Here is a 19633-nt window from a genome sequence, read left to right as displayed (position 1 = left end):
GTTAGTGCACTCTGTGTGTTAGTGCACTCTGTGTGTTAGTGCACTCTGTCTTTGTGTTAGTGCACTCTGTGTGTTAGTGCACTCTGTGTGTTAGTGCACTCTGTCTTTGTGTTAGTGCACTCTGTGTGTTAGTGCACCCTGTCTGTGTGTTAGTGCACTCTGTGTGTCAGTGCACTCTGTCTGTGTGTTAGTGGACTCTGTGTGTTAGTGCACTCTGTGTGTTAGTGCACTCTGTCTGTGTGTTAGTGCACTCTGTGTGTTAGTGCACTCTGTCTGTGTGTTAGTGCACTCTGTGTGTTAGTGCACTCTGTCTGTGTGTTAGTGCACTATATCTGTGTGTTAGTGCACTCTGTCTGTGTGTTAGTGCACTCTGTGTGTTAGTGCACTCTGTCTGTGTGTTAGTGCACTCTGTGTGTTAGTGCACTCTGTGTGTGTGTTAGTGCACTCTGTGTGTCAGTGCACTATGTCTGTGTGTCTGTGTGTGTGTTAGTGCACTATATCTGTGTGTTAGTGCACTCTGTCTGTCTGTCTGTCTGTCTGTCTGTTGTTCTGTGTTCACTGAGGTAGTGTTGGTTCTGTGTGTGAGTGTGTGTGTGTGTGTGTGAGTGTGTGTGTGCGTGTGAGTGTGTGTGTGTGCCTACTTCAAGTGACGAATGGTGTTCCTCACTGCGAGGGGTGTGGGGTGTGTGTATGTGAGGTGGGGGAGGGGGGTGTACTTAAAGTGACGAATGGTTTTTGTCACTGGGAAGGGAGGTGAGGGGTGTGTGTGTGGGGGGGGTGGAGGTTGTACTGCATGTGATGAGGGTGGAGGTGAAGGGCTGTGGTTCTGGTTATGAATGGTGGTGGTGGTGATGGTGGTGGTGTTGTGGTGATGGAGGTGGTGGTGGTGGTGGTGTTGTGGTGAATGTGGTGATGGAGGTGGTGGTGGTGTTGTGGTGAATGTGGTGGTGGTGGTGGTGATGTTGTGGTGAATGTGGTGGTGATGATGGTGGTGTTGTGGTGAATGTGGTGGTGGTGGTGGTGGTGGTGATGATGGTGGTGATGATGGTGGTGGTGGTGGTAGTGTTGTTGTGGTGATGGTGGTGGTGTTGTGGTGATGGTGAATGTGGTGGTGTGGTGAATGTGGTGGTGTTGTGGTGGTGGTGGTGGTGATGATGGTGGTGGTGTTGTGGTGATGGTGGTGGTGATGATGGTGGTGTTGTGGTGAATGTGGTGGTGTTGTGGTGGTGGTGGTGTTGTGGTGATGGTGGTGGTGTTGTGGTGATGGTGGTGGTGTTGTGGTGATGGTGGTGATGGTGGTGATGGTGGTGATGGTGGTGGTGGTGATGGTGGTGATGATGGTGATGGTGGTGATGGTGGTGATGATGGTGGTGATGGTGGTGATGGTGGTGATGGTGGTGGTGATGATGGTGGTGATGGTGGTGATGATGGTGATGATGGTGGTGATGGTGGTGATGGTGGTGATGATGGTGGTGATGGTGGTGATGATGGTGGTGATGGTGATGATGGTGGTGATGGAGGTGGTGGTGGTGTTGTGGTGATGGTGGTGGTTATGGAGGTGGTGGTGGTGGTGTTGGTGGTGATGATGGTGGTGATGGTGGTGGTGTTGTGGTGAATGTGGTGGTGGTGGTGGTGGCGGTGGTGGTTATGATGATGGTGGTGGTGGTGGTTGTGATGATGCAGAAATCAGCTATGCCAAGCTGTGCTATGACGTGTGGTGATGATGATGATGATGATGATGATGTCGCAGGCATCAGCTATACCGAGCTGTGCTATGACGTGTGGTGATGATGATGATGATGATGATGATGATGATGTCGCAGGCATCAGCTATACCGAGCTGTGCTATGACGTGTGGTGATGATGATGATGATGATGATGTCGCAGGCATCAGCTATACCGAGCTGTGCAGTGACGTATGGTGATGATGATGATGATGATGATGATGTTGCAGGCATCAGCTATGCCGAGCTGTGCTATGACGTGCCCAGCCAGCACCACAAGCCAGCTCAGGATGACTCCTATCCAGACTCCCACTATGACCACCCCCCACCCAGCCCACACCCCCGCCAACACCCGCCCTCATGTCAGCCACCCAGTGCCAGTGGAGAAGGAGGTAAGGCTGGGTCTGCTTGGCTGGGTGACCTGTGGGGTCACCACGGCTGTCAGCAGCACCACTGATTGTTACCGTTACCGTTGTTACTGTCAGTTACATTTGTTGTTATTGTTGTTACTGTCTGCACCACTCATTGTTATTATTGTTACTGTCTGCACCACTCATTGTTATTATTGTTACTGTCTGCACCACTCATTGTTATAATTGTTACTGTCTGCACCACTCATTGTTATAATTGTTACTGTCTGCACCACTCCTTGTTACTGTTGTTACACTGCACCACTCATTGTTATTATTGTTACTGTCAGCTACAGTGGTTGTTTTTGGTATTATTGTCAGTATTACTGTCAGCAACACTGGTTGTTATTGTCAGTATTACTGTCAACAACACTGGTTGTTATTATCATTGTTACTGTCAGCAACACTGGTTGTTATTGTCAGTATTACTGTCAGCAACACTGGTTGTTATTGTCAGTATTACTGTCAGAAACACTGGTTGTTATTATCCTTACTGTCAGCAACACTGGTTGTTATTATCATTGTTACTGTCGGCAACACTGGTTGTTATTATCCTTACTGTCAGCAACACTGGTTGTTATTGTCAGTATTACTGTCAGCAACACTGGTTGTTATTGTCAGTATTACTGTCAGCAACACTGGTTGTTATTATCCTTACTGTCAGCAACACTGGTTGTTATTGTCAGTATTACTGTCAGCAACACTGGTTGTTATTGTCAGTATTACTGTCAGCAACACTGGTTGTTATTGTCAGTATTACTGTCAGCAACACTGGTTGTTATTGTCAGTATTACTGTCAGCAACACTGGTTGTTATTGTCAGTATTACTGTCAGAAACACTGGTTGTTATTATCCTTACTGTCAGCAACACTGGTTGTTATTATCATTGTTACTGTCGGCAACACTGGTTGTTATTGTCAGTATTACTGTCAGCAACACTGGTTGTTATTGTCAGTATTACTGTCAGAAACACTGGTTGTTATTATCCTTACTGTCAGCAACACTGGTTGTTATTATCCTTACTGTCAGCAACACTGGTTGTTATTATCATTGTTACTGTCGGCAACACTGGTTGTTATTGTCAGTATTACTGTCAGCAACACTGGTTGTTATTGTCCGTATTACTGTCAGAAACACTGGTTGTTATTATCCTTACTGTCAGCAACACTGGTTGTTATTATCATTGTTACTGTCGGCAACACTGGTTGTTATTATCCTTACTGTCAGCAACACTATTATCCTTACTGTCAGCAACACTGGTTGTTATTATCCTTACTGTCAGCAACACTATTATCCTTACTGTCAGCAACACTATTATCCTTACTGTCAGCAACACTGGTTGTTATTATCCTTACTGTCAGCAACACTGGTTGTTATTATCCTTACTGTTAGCAACACTGGTTGTTATTATCCTTACTGTCAGCAACACTGGTTGTTATTATCCTTACTGTTAGCAACACTGGTTGTTATTATCTTCTACTGTCAGCAACACTGGTTGTTATTATCCTTACTGTCAGCAACACCAGTTGTTATTGCCAGTAGTACAGTCAGCAACACTGGTTGTTATTATCCTTACTGTCAGCAACACTGGTTGTTATTATCCTTACTGTTAGCAACACTGGTTGTTATTATCCTTACTGTCAGCAACACTGGTTGTTATTGCCAGTAGTACAGTCAGCAACACTGGTTGTTATTATCCTTACTGTCAGCAACACTGGTTGTTATTGCTAGTAGTACAGTCAGCAACACTGGTTGTTATTATCCTTACTGTCAGCAACACTGGTTGTTATTGCCAGTAGTACAGTCAACAACACTGGTTGTTATTATCCTTACTGTCAGCAACACTGGTTGTTATTGCCAGTAGTACAGTCAGCAACACTGGTTGTTATTATCCTTACTGTCAGCAACACTGGTTGTTATTGCCAGTAGTACAGTCAGCAACACTGGTTGTTATTATCCATACTGTTAGGAACACTGGTTGTTTTCCTTACTGTCAGCAACACTGGTTGTTATCATCCTTATTGTCAGCAACACTGGTTGTTATTATCCTTACTGTTAGGAACACTAGTTATTGTTATCCTTACTGTTAGGAACACTGGTTGTCATTATCCTTACTGTCAGCAACACTGGTTGTTATTATCCATACTGTTAGGAACACTGGTTGTTTTCCTTACTGTCAGCAACACTGGTTGTTATCATCCTTATTGTCAGCAACACTGGTTGTTATTATCATGTCAGCAACATTAGTTGTTATTATCCTTACTGTCAGCAACACTGGTTGTTCTTATCATTTAGTACTGGCAGCAGTACTGATTGTTAATATCATTCTTTCTTTCAGCAATACTGGTTGTTATTATTATCATTCTTACTGGCAGCAACACTGTTGTTATCTTTATTATTGAGAGAGAGAAAGATGAGAGAACAAAGTCTCTGCTTTCGAGGATGATACATCAGCACTGTTGCTTAAGAGACAACCACTCAGTTGTTGTAGAGACCGACAATGAGATTCAGAGACAACCAGTGTGTTGTAGGAGAGACCGACATTGAGATTCAGAGACAACCAGTGTGTTGTAGGAGAGACAGACATTGAGATTCAGAGACAACCAGTGTGTTGTAGGAGAGACAGACATTGAGATTCAGAGACAACCTGTGTGTTGTAGGAGAGACAGACATTGAGATTCAGAGACAACCTGTGTGTTGTAGGAGAGACAGACATTGAGAGACAACCAGTGTGTTGTAGGAGAGACAGACATTGAGATTCAGAGACAACCAGTGTGTTGTAGGAGAGACCGACATTGAGATTCAGAGACAACCAGTGTGTTGTAGGAGAGACCGACATTGAGATTCAGAGACAACCTGTGTGTTGTAGGAGAGACAGACATTGTGATTCAGAGACAACCAGTGTGTTGTAGGAGAGACAGACATTGTGATTCAGAGACAACCTGTGTGTTGTAGGAGAGACCGACATTGTGATTCAGAGACAACCAGTGTGTTGTAGGAGAGACAGACATTGAGAGACAACCTGTGTGTTGTAGGAGAGACAGACATTGAGATTCAGAGACAACCAGTGTGTTGTAGGAGAGACCGACATTGAGATTCAGAGACAACCAGTGTGTTGTAGGAGAGACCGACATTGAGATTCAGAGACAACCAGTGTGTTGTAGGAGAGACAGGCATTGAGATTCAGAGACAACCAGTGTGTTGTAGGAGAGATAGATATTGTGATTCAGAGACAACCAGTGTGATGTAGGAGAGACAGACATTGAGATTCAGAGACAACCAGTGTGTTGTAGGAGAGACCGACATTGAGAGACAACCTGTGTGTTGTAGGAGAGACAGACATTGAGATTCAGAGACAACCAATGTGTTGTAGGAGAGACAGACATTGAGATTCAGAGACAACCAGTGTGTTGTAGGAGAGACAGACATTGAGACACAATCTGTGTGTTGTAGGAGAGACAGACATTGAGAGACAACCTGTGTGTTGTAGGAGAGACAGACATTGAGATTCAGAGACAACCAGTGTGTTGTAGGAGAGACAGACATTGAGATTCAGAGACAACCAGTGTGTTGTAGGAGAGACAGACATTGAGATTCAGAGACAACCAGTGTGTTGTAGGAGAGACAGACATTGAGATTCAGAGACAACTCTGTGTGTTGTAGGAGAGACAGACATTGAGAGACAATCTGTGTGTTACAGGAGAGACCGACATTGAGATTCAGAGACAACCAGTGTGTTGTAGGAGAGACAGACATTGAGATTCAGAGACAACCTGTGTGTTGTAGGAGAGACCGACATTGTGATTCAGAGACAACCAGTGTGTTGTAGGAGAGACCGACATTGTGATTCAGAGACAACCAGTGTGTTGTAGGAGAGACAGACATTGTGATTCAGAGACAACCAGTGTGTTGTAGGAGAGACAGACATTGAGAGACAACCTGTGTGTTGTAGGAGACACAGACATTGAGATTCAGAGACAACCAGTGTGTTGTAGGAGAGACCAACATTGAGATTCAGAGACAACCAGTGTGTTGTAGGAGAGACCGACATTGAGATTCAGAGACAACCAGTGTGTTGTAGGAGAGACAGGCATTGAGATTCAGAGACAACCAGTGTGTTGTAGGAGAGACAGACATTGAGATTCAGAGACAAACAGTGTGTTGTAGGAGAGACCGACATTGTGATTCAGAGACAACCAGTGTGTTGTAGGAGAGACAGACATTGAGATTCAGAGACAACCAGTGTGTTGTAGAGAGACAGGCATTGTGATTCAGATTCAACCTGTGTGTTGTAGGAGAGACAGACATTGAGATTCAGAGACAACCAGTGTGTTGTAGGAGAGACAGACATTGAGAGACAACCAGTGTGTTGTAGGAGAGACAGACATTGAGATTCAGAGACAACCAGTGTGTTGTAGGAGAGACAGACATTGAGATTCAGAGACAACCAGTGTGTTGTAGGAGAGACAGACATTGAGAGACAACCAGTGTGTTGTAGGAGAGACAGACATTGAGATTTAGAGACAACCAGTGTGTTGTAGGAGAGACTGACATTGAGATTTGGTTGACGGTGTGTTGGTGGGGCCAGAGTGCAGTGCACACATCCCATCACCTGTCACTTGTCACCACCTGTCACTTGTCACCACCTGTCACTCACCTGTCACTTGTCATCACCTGTCACTCACCTGTCACTTGTCACCACCTGTCACTCACCTGTCACTAGTCACCACCTGTCACTTGTCACACATCCCATCACCTGTCACATGTCACCACCTGTCACTCACCTGCCACATGTCACACATCCCATCACCTGTCACTAGTCACCACCTGCCACATGTCACACATCCCATCACCTGTCACTGGTCATCACCTGTCACTCACCTGTCACTGGTCATCACCTGTCACTCACCTGTCACTTGTCACCACCTGTCACTCACATGTCACTGGTCATCACCTGTCACTTGTCACCACCTGTCACTCACATGTCACTGGTCATCACCTGTCACTTGTCACCACCTGTCACTCACCTGTCACTTGTCACCACCTGCCACTCACCTGTCACTTGTCACCACCTGTCACTTGTCACCACATGTCACCACCTGTCACTTGTCACCACCTGTCACTCACCTGCCACTTGTCATCACCTGTCACTTGTCACCTGCTTGCATGTCCAGGTGGAAGGTCTGCTCAGCCAGGTAAGCAGAGGCAGCCAAGAGAACAGTGCTGTGTGTAGCTTGACCTTGCTGTGTTTTTCTGATGCTTTGCCAGTGTCGCCTGTTTGGGCGTCACATTGCCAAGCTGAAGTATTAACCCTATCACTGCCAACTCCTGCCTGTTGGGAGTCGCATTGCTACGCTGAAGTATTAACCCTAACACTGCCAACTCCTGCCTGTTGGGAGTCGCATTGCTACGCTGAAGTATTAACCCTAACACTGCCAACTCCTGCCTTTTGAGAGTCGCATTGCTACGCTGAAGTATTAACCCTAACACTGCCAACTCCTGCCTTTTGAGAGTCGCATTGCTACGCTGAAGTATTAACCCTAACACTGCCAACTCCTGTCTTTTGAGAGTCGCATTGCTACGCTGAAATAGCAAAAATCAAACTTGCTTTGATGAATTGATGGATATGTCTTCATCACCGCTTGTGATGTAGCAGTGAACATCGTCATCACAGGACATGTAGCAATGCTCAAACTAACCAGCGTGTGTCACTTTCAGTGCTGTAATTGACAGGTGTGTGTCACTGACAGTGATATAACTGACAGGTATGTGTCACTTTCAGTGCTGTAATTGACAGGTGTGTGTCACTGTCAGTGGTATAACTGACAGGTGTGTGTCACTATCAGTGCTGTAATTGACAGGTGTGTGTCACTTTCAGTGGTATAACTGACAGGTATGTGTCACAGTGTTGTAACTGACAGGTGTGTGTCATTGTCAGTGGTATAACTGACAGGTGTGTGTCACTGTCAGTGCTGTAATTGACAGGTGTGTGTCACTGTCAGTGGTATAACTGACAGGTATGTGTCACAGTGTTGTAACTGACAGGTGTGTGTCATTGTCAGTGGTATAACTGACAGGTATGTGTCACAGTGTTGTAACTGACATTTGTGTATCACTGTCAGTGACATAACTGACAGGTGTGTGTCACTGTCAGTGCTGTAATTGACAGGTGTGTGTCACTGTCAGTGGTATAACTGACAGGTATGTGTCACAGTGTTGTAACTGACAGGTGTGTGTCATTGTCAGTGGTATAACTGACAGGTATGTGTCACAGTGTTGTAACTGACATTTGTGTATCACTGTCAGTGACATAACTGACAGGTGTGTGTCACAGTTTTGTAATTGACAGTTGTGTGTCACTGTCAGTGGTATAACTGACAGGTATGTGTCACAGTGTTGTAACTGACATTTGTGTATCACTGTCAGTGACATAACTGACAGGTGTGTGTCACAGTGTTGTAACAGACAGGTATGTGTCACTGTCACTGCTGTAACTGTCAGTCTGTAACCAACGCGTGTGTGTGTGTGTGTGTGTGTGTGATTGTCACTGCTGTAACTGTTGCTGCTGTAACTGACAGGTGTGTGTCACTATCAGTACTTAACTGTCAGGTGTATGTCACTGTCAGTACTGTAACTGTCAATGTTGTAACTGACAGCAGCATTGCTAACACCACCAGTTGTATTACACAGTGTAAATCATCATCATTGCTAACACCGCCAGCTGTATTGTGTACTTTCTGCTGTATTACACGGCGTACATCTTTATCATAGCTAATAATGCCAGCTGTATTACACAGAACAGTATGATCACTGCTAATGATACCGCTGTATTACACAGAGCAGCACGATGATTGCTAACAACACCTGTATTACACAGAGCAGCACGATGATTGCTAATGACTGAGCTGTATTACACAGAGCAGCACGATGATTGCTGTATGGAGGTGCTGACTGTGTAGTCCTGCAGGCACTGTGTTTTCCCTCACAGGAACCGCTCGGCCACAGCTGCATAGGGTGCCCAGCGACTACGCCTGCCCTCCCCCGCCCCGCTCAAAACATCCATCAGCTGGGGAAGCAGCATCAACGTGAGTCTGAACAGAAAGCAGAGTACTGTGTTGTCTTGTCAACAGATATTGGTGTGTGTCTGGATGGAACAAGTCAGAACGTAGAGTACTGTGTTGTCTTGTCAACAGATATTGGTGTGTGTCTGGATGGAACAAGTCAGAACGTAGAGTACTGTGTTGTCTCGTCAACAGATATTGGTGTGTGTCTGAATGGAACAAGTCAGAACGTAGAGTACTGTGTTGTCTCGTCAACAGATATTGGTGTGTGTCTGGAACAAGTCAGAACGTAGAGTACTGTGTTGTCTCGTCAACAGATATTGGTGTGTGTCTGGATGGAACAAGTCAGAACGTAGAGTACTGTGTTGTCTCGTCAACAGATATTGGTGTGTGTCTGAATGGAACAAGTCAGAACGCAGAGTACTGTGTTGTCTCATCAACAGATATTGGTGTGTGTCTGAATGGAACTAGTCAGAACGTAGAGTACTGTGTTGTCTCATCAACAGATATTGGTGTGTGTCTGAATGGAACAAGTCAGAACGTAGAGTACTGTGTTGTCTCGTCAACAGATATTGGTGTGTGTCTGAATGGAACTAGTCAGAACGCAGAGTACTGTGTTGTCTCGTCAACAGATATTGGTGTGTGTCTGAATGGAACAAGTCAGAAAGCAGAGTACTGTGTTGTCTCGTCAACAGATATTGGTGTGTGTCTGAATGGAACTAGTCAGAACGCAGCTGTATGGGTGGTAGAGCTGTCAGCTGTATGGGTGGTAGAGCTGTATGGGTGGTAGAGCTGTCAGCTGTATGGGTGGTAGAGCTATTAGCTGTATGGGTGGTAGAGCTGTCAACTGTATATGGGGTAGAGCTATTAGCTGTATGGGTGGTAGAGCTGTCAGCTGTATGGGTGGTAGAGCTGTCATCTTTATGGGTGGTAGAGCTGTCAGCTGTATGGGTGGTAGAGCTGTCATCTTTATGGGTGGTAGAGCTGTCATCTTTATGGGTGGTAGAGCTATGAGCTGTATGGGTGGTAGAGCTATGAGCTGTATGGGTGGTAGAGCTGTCAGCTGTATGGGTGGTAGAGCTATGAGCTGTATGGGTGGTAGAGCTGTCAGCTGTATGGGTGGTAGAGCTATGAGCTGTATGGGTGGTAGAGCTGTCAGCTGTATGGGTGGTAGAGCTGTCAGCTGTATGGGTGGTAGAGCTGTCAGCTGTATGGGTGGTAGAGCTGTCATCTGTATGGGTGGTAGAGCTGTCAGCTGTATGGTATGGGTGGTAGAGCTGTCAGCTGTATGGTATGGGTGGTAGAGCTGTCAGCTGTATGGGTGGTAGAGCTGTCAGCTGTATGGTATGGGTGGTAGAGCTGTCAGCTGTATGGGTGGTAGAGCTGTCAGCTGTATGGTATGGGTGGTAGAGCTGTCAGCTGTATGGGTGGTAGAGCTATGAGCTGTATGGGTGGTAGAGCTGTCAGCTGTATGGGTGGTAGAGCTGTCAGCTGTATGGTATGGGTGGTAGAGCTGTCAGCTGTATGGGTGGTAGAACTGTCAGCTGTATGGGTGTATGGATGGTATATTTATTCACACATATACATTGATGTGATGCTGGCTGTTAACTTGTATGCACTTGTGTGATGGTGTGTGTGTGTGTGTCCATGTGTGAAATGGAACATTATGTGCCCGTTTGTGTGTGCCTTTTTTTTTATGTGTATGACTATGGTCTTTGATTAGTATTGTAACAGGCATTATCATCAGCAATCAAGACATTGCTTGATCAGTGATTAATTTTATTTTTTAATCCAAAGTTTATTTGTGAGTTTCTTAATTGTTTGTACTGTCATGTTATTCTTGTTTTGCTGACATGATAATTATTCCTTCTATATTCACATCTGACATATATGTGGAGTGATGGCCTGATGATAACGCGTCCACCTTCGCAGCGAGAGAATCTGAGCGTGCTGGTTTGAATTATGGCTCAGCTGCCGATATTTTCTCCCCCTCCACTAAACCTTTAGTGATGGTCTGGATGCTACTCATTCGGATGAGATGATAAACCGAGGTCCTGTGTGCAGCATACACTTAGCGCACATAAAAAGAACCCACAGCAACAAAAGGGTTGTTCCTGGCAAAATTCTGTAGAAAAATCCACTTCGATAGGAAAAACAAATAAAACTGGACGCGGGAAAAAAAAAAAAAGGGTGGCGTTGTAGTGTAGTGACACGCTCTCTTTTGGGAGAGCAGCCCGAATTTCACACACAGTAGTCTGTTGTCATAAAAAGAGAAAGACAACAATACAATACATATGTATGTCTTGCTCGTCAACAGTAAACATTACTTGCTACATTGTAGTTATTCATCGTGTATTCACACCTGACCCAAAAAGGTGATACAGTACTGTGTGTCTGTAAGACTGGTTTTGGTGGCTTTGTTTAATACTGGTCTTTGTTTTGTTCTGTGCTTTGTTTTATACAGCTTTACAAGGTTTTTTTTTGTACTATGCTTTGTTTAATACAGGGCTTTTTGTACTGGGCTGTACAGGGCTTTTTGTACTGGGCTTTACAGGGCTTTTTGTACTGGGCTTTGTTCAATACAGGGCTTTTTGTACTGGGCTTTGTTCAATACAGGGCTTTTTGTACTGGGCTCTACAGGGCTTTTTTTGTACTGGGCTTTGTTTTAAACTGTTTGTACTGGGCTTTGTTTTAAACTGTTTGTACTGGGCTTTGGTTCATACTGGGCTTTGCTTTGTACTGGGCTTTGTAAGTGTATGCTGTAGATTGTTGAGACCTACGATTATTGTCACTATTTTCTTTAAACCAAAGCATGTTCTCTTTGTTGACTGTGTCATGTGGGAATTAGAGAGAGTGAATTGTACACTTTGGATATGAAAAGGAGATCCTCTGTAAATAGAGCATATTGTGGAGTGTGGATTTAAAAAAATTTTTTTTAAGGAAATCTGCAACAAATAGAGTGTATTGTGCACAGTGGATATGAAAAGAGAATCCGCAACAAATAGAATATATTGTGCTTTGTTGAATTGAAAAAGGGAATCTGCAACAAACACATGAAATAGAGTGGATTGTGGATTTGAAAAGGAAATACTGCAACAAGCAGAGTGCATTGTGGATTTGAAAAGGAAATACTGCAACAAGCAGAGTGCATTGTGGATTTGAAAAGGAAATACTGCAACAAGCAGAGTGCATTGTGGATTTGAAAAGGAAATACTGCAACAAGCAGAGTGCATTGTGGATTTGAAAAGGAAATACTGCAACAAGCAGAGTGCATTGTGGATTTGAAAAGGAAATACTGCAACAAGTAGAGTGGATTGTGGATTTGAAAAGGAAATACTGCAACAAGCAGAGTGCATTGTGGATTTGAAAAGGAAGTCATCATTAAAAACCGTTTCTTTGCTCAGCATTGGTAAAGAGAAGATGGTGAATATGAGCACCCAGTTTGGGTGTGAAGGGTTGTGAGCACACTGTTTGAGGTGTAAAGGGGTTTCCTTATTCCTTATGAGCACCCAAGTTGAGGTGTAAAGGGGTTTCCTTACGAGCACCCAAGTTGAGGTGTAAAGGGGTTTCCTTATGAGCACCCAGGTTGAAGTGTAAAGGGGTTTCCTTATGAGCACCCAGGTTGAGGTGTAAAGGGGTTTCCTTATGAGCACCCAGTTTGAGGTGTAAAGGGGTTTCCTAATGAGCACCCAGGTTGAGGTGTAAAGGGGTTTCCTTATGAGCACCCAGTTTGAGGTGTAAAGGGGTTTCCTTATGAGCACCCACGTTGAGGTGTAAAGGGGTTTCCTTATGAGCACCCAGTTTGAGGTGTAAAGGGGTTTCCTAATGAGCACCCAGGTTGAGGTGTAAAGGGGTTTCCTTATGAGCACCCAGTTTGAGGTGTAAAGGGGTTTCCTAATGAGCACCCAGGTTGAGGTGTAAAGGGGTTTCCTTATGAGCACCCAGTTTGAGGTGTAAAGGGGTTTCCTTATGAGCACCCAGGTTGAGGTGTAAAGGGGTTTCCACATGAGCACATAATGTGATGTGGTGTGATGGACAGTGAGTGATGTGGTGTGATGGACAGTGAGTGATGTGGTGTGATGGACAGTGAGTGATGTGATGTGGTGTGATGGACAGTAAGTGATGTGGTGTGATGGACAGTGAGTGATGTGATGGACAGTGAGTGATGTGATGTGATGTGATGGACAGTGAGTGATGTGATGTGATGTGATGGACAGTGAGTGATGTGGTGTGATGTGATGGACAGTAAGTGATGTGGTGTGATGGACAGTCAGTGATGTGATGGACAGTCAGTGATGTGATGTGGTGTGATGGACAGTGAGTGATGTGATGTGATGTGATGGACAGTGAGTGATGTGGTGTGATGTGATGGACAGTAAGTGATGTGGTGTGATGGACAGTGAGTGATGTGGTGGACAGTCAGTGATGTGATGTGGTGTGATGGACAGTGAGTGATGTGATGTGGTGTGATGGACAGTGAGTGATGTGATGTGATGGACAGTGAGTGATGTGATGTGATGTGATGGACAGTGAGTGATGTGATGTGATGTGATGGACAGTAAGTGATGCGGTGTGATGGACAGTGAGTGATGTGATGGACAGTCAGTGATGTGATGTGGTGTGATGGACAGTGAGTGATGTGATGTGATGGACAGTGAGTGATGTGGTGTGATGTGATGGACAGTGAGTGATGTGATGTGATGGACAGTGAGTGATGTGATGTGATGGACAGTGAGTGATGTGATTTGATGGACAGTGAGTGATGTGATGTGGTGTGATGGACAGTGAGTGATGTGATGTGATGTGATGGACAGTGAGTGATGTGATGTGATGTGATGGACAGTGAGTGATGTGATGGACAGTGAGTGATGTGATGTGATGTGATGGACAGTGAATGATGTGATGTGATGTGGTGTGATGGACAGTGAGTGATGTGATGTGGTGTGATGGACAGTGAGTGATGTGGTGTGGTGTGATGGACAGTGAGTGATGTGGTGTGATGTGATGGACTGTGAGTGATGTGATGTGATGGACAGTGAGTGAGGTGTGATGGACAGTGAGTGATGTGATGTGGTGTGATGGACAGTGAGTGATGTGGTGTGGTGTGATGGACAGTGAGTGATGTGGTGTGATGTGATGGACAGTGAGTGATGTGGTGTGATGTGATGGACAGTGAGTGATGTGATGTGATGTGATGGACAGTGAGTGATGTGATGTGGTGTGATGGACAGTGAGTGATGTGATGTGATGGACAGTGAGTGATGTGATGTGATGTGATGGACAGTGAGTGATGTGATGTGGTGTGATGGACAGTGAGTGATGTGATGGACAGTGAGTGATGTGATGTGATGTGATGGACAGTGAGTGATGTGATGTGATGTGATGGACAGTGAGTGATGTGATGTGGTGTGATGGACAGTGAGTGATGTGATGGACAGTGAGTGATGTGATGTGGTGTGATGGACAGTGAGTGATGTGGTGTGATGGACAGTGAGTGATGTGATGTGGTGTGATGGACAGTGAGTGATGTGATGGACAGTGAGTGATGTGATGTGATGGACAGTGAGTGATGTGATGTGATGTGATGGACAGTGAGTGATGTGATGTGGTGTGATGGACAGTGAGTGATGTGATGTGATGTGATGGACAGTGAGTGATGTGATGTGATGGACAGTGAGTGATGTGAGGTGATCAGTGAGTGATGTGATGTGATGTGATGGACAGTGAGTGATGTGATGTGGTGTGATGGACAGTGAGTGATGTGATGTGATCTGTGAATGATGTGATGTGATGGACATTGAGTGATGTGATGTGATCAGTGAGTGATGTGATGTGATGTGATGGACAGTGAGTGATGTGATGTGGTGTGATGGACAGTGAGTGATGTGATGTGGTGTGATGGACAGTGAGTGATGTGGTGTGATGTGATGGACAGTGAGTGATGTGATGTGGTGTGATGGACAGTGAGTGATGTGATGTGGTGTGATGGACAGTGAGTGATGTGGTGGACAGTGAGTGATGTGGTGTGATGTGATGGACAGTGAGTGATGTGGTGTGATGGACAGTGAGTGATGTGGTGTGATGGACAGTGAGTGATGTGATGTGGTATGATGCACAGTGAGTGATGTGATGTGATGGACAGTGAGTGATGTGGTGTGATGTGATGGACAGTGAGTGATGTGGTGTGATGTGATGGACAGTGAGTGATGTGATGGACAGTGAGTGATGTGATGTGATGGACAGTGAGTGATGTGATGTGGTGTGATGGACAGTGAGTGATGTGGTGTGATGTGATGGACAGTGAGTGATGTGATGTGATGTGATGGACAGTGAGTGATGTGATGGACAGTGAGTGATGTGGTGTGATGGACAGTGAGTGATGTGGTGTGATGTGATGGACAGTGAGTGATGTGATGTGGTGTGATGGACAGTGAGTGATGTGATGTGATGTGATGGACAGTGAGTGATGTGATGTGATGGACAGTGAGTGATGTGAGGTGATCAGTGAGTGATGTGATGTGATGTGATGGACAGTGAGTGATGTGATGTGGTGTGATGGACAGTGAGTGATGTGATGTGATCTGTGAATGATGTGATGTGATGGACATTGAGTGATGTGATGTGATCAGTGAGTGATGTGATGTGATGTGATGGACAGTGAGTGATGTGATGTGGTGTGATGGACAGTGAGTGATGTGATGTGGTGTGATGGACAGTGAGTGATGTGGTGTGATGTGATGGACAGTGAGTGATGTGATGTGGTGTGATGGACAGTGAGTGATGTGATGTGGTGTGATGGACAGTGAGTGATGTGATGGACAGTGAGTGATGTGGTGTGATGTGATGGACAGTGAGTGATGTGGTGTGATGGACAGTGAGTGATGTGGTGTGATGGACAGTGAGTGATGTGATGTGGTATGATGCACAGTGAGTGATGTGATGTGATGGACAGTGAGTGATGTGATGTGATGTGATGGACAATTAGTGATGTGATGTGGTGTGATGGACAGTGAGTGATGTGATGGACAGTGAGTGATGTGATGTGATGGACAGTGAGTGATGTGATGTGGTGTGATGGACAGGGAGTGATGCGGTGTGATGTGATGGACAGTGAGTGATGTGATGTGATGTGATGGACAGTGAGTGATGTGATGGACAGTGAGTGATGTGATGTGATGGACAGTGAGTGATGTGATGTGGTGTGATGGACAGTGAGTGATGTGATGGACAGTGAGTGATGTGATGTGATGTGATGGACAGTGAGTGATGTGATGTGATGGACAGTGAGTGATGTGATGTGGTGTGATGGACAGTGAGTGATGTGATGGACAGTGAGTGATGTGATGTGATGTGATGGACAGTGAGTGATGTGGTGTGATGTGATGGACAGTGAGTGATGTGATGGACAGTGAGTGATGTGGTGTGATGTGATGGACAGTGAGTGATGTGATGTGATGGACAGTGAGTGATGTGATGTGGTGTGATTGACAGTGAGTGATGTGATGGACAGTGAGTGATGTGATGTGATGGACAGTGAGTGATGTGATGTGGTGTGATGGACAGTGAGTGATGTGGTGTGATGGACAGTGAGTGATGTGATGTGATGGACAATGAGTGATGTGATGTGGTGGACAGTGAATGATGTGGTGTGATGGACAGTGAGTGATGTGGTGTGATGGACAGTGAGTGATGTGATGTGGTGGACAGTGAGTGATGTGATGTGATGTGATGGACAGTGAGTGATGTGATGGACAGTGAGTGATGTGATGTGATGTGATGGACAGTGAGTGATGTGATGTGATGGACAGTAAGTGATGTGGTGTGATGGACAGTGAGTGATGTGATGTGATGGACAGTGAGTGATGTGATGTGATGTGATGGACAGTGAGTGATGTGATGTGATGGACAGTGAGTGATGTGATGGACAGTGAGTGATGTGATGTGATGGACAGTGAGTGATGTGATGTGGTGTGATGGACAGTGAGTGATGTGATGTGATGGACAGTGAGTGATGTGATGGACAGTGAGTGATGTGGTGTGATGGACATTGAGTGATGTGGTGTGATGTGATGGTCAGTGAGTGATGTGATGTGGTGTGATGGACAGTGAGTGATGTGATGTGATCAGTGAGTGATGTGATGTGATGTGATGGACAGTGAGTGATGTGATGTGGTGTGATGGACAGTGAGTGATGTGATGTGATCGGTGAATGATGTGATGTGATGTGATGGACATTGAGTGATGTGATGTGATCAGTGAGTGATGTGATGTGATGTGATGGACAGTGAGTGATGTGATGTGGTGTGATGGACAGTGAGTGATGTGATGTGATCGGTGAATGATGTGATGTGATGGACATTGAGTGATGTGATGTGATCAGTGAGTGATGTGATGTTATCAGTGAGTGATGTGATGTGATGGCCTGTGAGTAATATGGTGTTGAAACCCGATGTGATCCACATGGTAAACTCATGCCTAGATGTGGCTTGAAATGACTGTCAGATGACAGGGACCTGTTAATGGATGTTATTTGACCCATAGCAGAGGTGAGCTGATGGAGGGAATGTGATACATGACAGGTCGGGTGTATTGTGACACATGAAAGTGTAGTGTGTTTTGAAGGCAGTAGTGGACAGGGTCAGTCAATGGATGCAGTGTGTGTTGAAGGCAGTAGTGACAGGGTCAGTCAATGGATGTAGTGTGTTGAAGGCAGTAGTGACAGGGTCAGTCAATGGATGTAGTGTGTTGAAGGCAGTAGTGACAGGGTCAGTCAATGGATGCAGTGTGTTTTGAAGGCAGTAGTGACAGGGTCAGTCAATGCATGCAGTGTGTGTTGCAGAGCAACCTCCGAGACAGTAGTGGTGCCACCACCTCGCCGAGAGCTTCAGGAGAATCAGGACATCAACAAAGAGAATTCTGGGGACGGGGGCGCTCCCAGCGAAGACAGCATCAGTGCCCTGGTTCGTCAGGGTTACGCCCGTGACCGTGTCATCGATGCCTTGCGTGTGTCCCGCAACAACCTGAAAATGGCGGAAGACATCCTGAGGACGTTTGTCAAACAGAGTCAATGATGGCGCGCCTTTCCCCCACCCCCATCCTACCCCCTCACACTCTCTCCCCCATTTTTCTTTTTCCTGCTCTCTTGGTCTGTGGGAAGCCGTGTGGGTGAAGACCGAAGTGTCTTTTTTTTCTTTTCACCACAGCTCTTGAGCAGACACCTCTAAAGGTGTGTGTGGCTTGAAGGACATTGTAATAACACAGCAACATGAAAGATGTGTGTGGCTTGAGGGCCGTTGTAATGACACAGCAACATGAAAGATGTGTGTGGCTTGAAGGACATTGTAATAACACAGCAACATGAAAGATGTGTGTGGCTTGAGGGCCGTTGTAATGACACAGCAACATGAAAGATGTGTGTGGCTTGAGGGCCGTTGTAATGACACAGCAACATGAAAGATGTGTGTGGCTTGAGGGCCGTTGTAATGACACAGCAACATGAAAGATGTGTGCGGCTTAAGGGCCATTGTAATGACACAGCAACATGAAAGATGTGTGTGGCTTGAGGGCCGTTGTAATGACACTGCAACATGAAAGATGTGTGGCTTGAAGGACATTGTAATGACACAGCAACCTGAAGGATGTGTGTGGCTTAAGGGCTGTTGTAATGACACAGCCTGTGGAACTACTTCAGAGAATGTGGACATGTACAACTTGTGTGACTGCTTTACTTGAGAGGTAGTGGACATGTACAATGCATATGACTGCTTTACTTGAGAGGTAGTGGACATCTACAATGTATATGACTGCTTTACTTGAGGTAGTGAACATGTACAATGTATATGACTGCTTTACTTGAGAGGTAGTGGACATGTACAATGTATATGACTGCTTTACTTGAGAGGTAGTGGACATGTACAATGTATATGACTGCTTTACTTGAGAGGTAGTGGACATGTACAATGTATATGACTGCTTTACTTGAGAAAGAGTGGACATGTACAATGTATATGACTGCTTTACTTGAGAGGTAGTGGACATGTACTATGTATATGACTGCTTTACTTGAGAGGAAGAGTGGACATGTACAATGTATATGACTGCTTTACTTGAGAGGTAGTGGACATGTATATGACTGCTTTACTTGAGAAAGAGTAGACATTTACAATGTATATGACTGCTTTACTTGAGAGGTAGTGGACATGTACAGTGTATATGACTGCTTTACTTGAGAGGTAGTGGACATGTATAATGTATATGACTGCTTTACTTGAGAGGAAGAGTGGATATGTACAATGTATATGACTGCTTTACTTGAGAGGTAGTGGACATGTACAATGTATATGACTGCATTACTTGAGAGGTAGTGGACATGTATAATGTATATGACTGCTTTACTTGAGAGGTAGTGGACATGTACAATGTATATGACTGCTTTACT

General features: G+C 45.2%; 1 protein-coding gene across 5 annotated transcripts in view; it reads left to right on the top strand.

The window, feature by feature from the left end:
• The window catches only part of LOC143277392 (E3 ubiquitin-protein ligase CBL-like), a 58791-nt gene extending 39460 nt beyond the window's left edge, over positions 1 to 19331 (top strand). The window contains exons 9-12 of one of the 5 annotated variants that reach the window (XM_076582176.1): positions 1955 to 2116; positions 7309 to 7329; positions 9123 to 9219; positions 18023 to 19331. In XM_076582176.1, the coding sequence (XP_076438291.1) occupies positions 1955 to 2116; positions 7309 to 7329; positions 9123 to 9219; positions 18023 to 18266 (524 nt within the window). In that variant the 3' untranslated portion in view covers positions 18267 to 19331. The remainder of the gene's footprint in view (positions 1 to 1954; positions 2117 to 7308; positions 7330 to 9122; positions 9220 to 18022) is intronic. The other 4 variants (XM_076582177.1, XM_076582178.1, XM_076582179.1 and 1 more) reach the window with 4 other exon arrangements.
• The last annotated feature ends 302 nt before the right edge of the window (positions 19332 to 19633 follow it).

Source organism: Babylonia areolata, chromosome 34 (genome assembly GCF_041734735.1).
Source record: "Babylonia areolata isolate BAREFJ2019XMU chromosome 34, ASM4173473v1, whole genome shotgun sequence".
In the NCBI taxonomy this organism is placed as follows: Eukaryota; Metazoa; Mollusca; class Gastropoda; order Neogastropoda; family Buccinidae; genus Babylonia; species Babylonia areolata.
The sequence above is the reverse complement of the archived record's forward strand: the minus strand, read 5'-3'. Positions and strand labels throughout refer to the sequence as shown.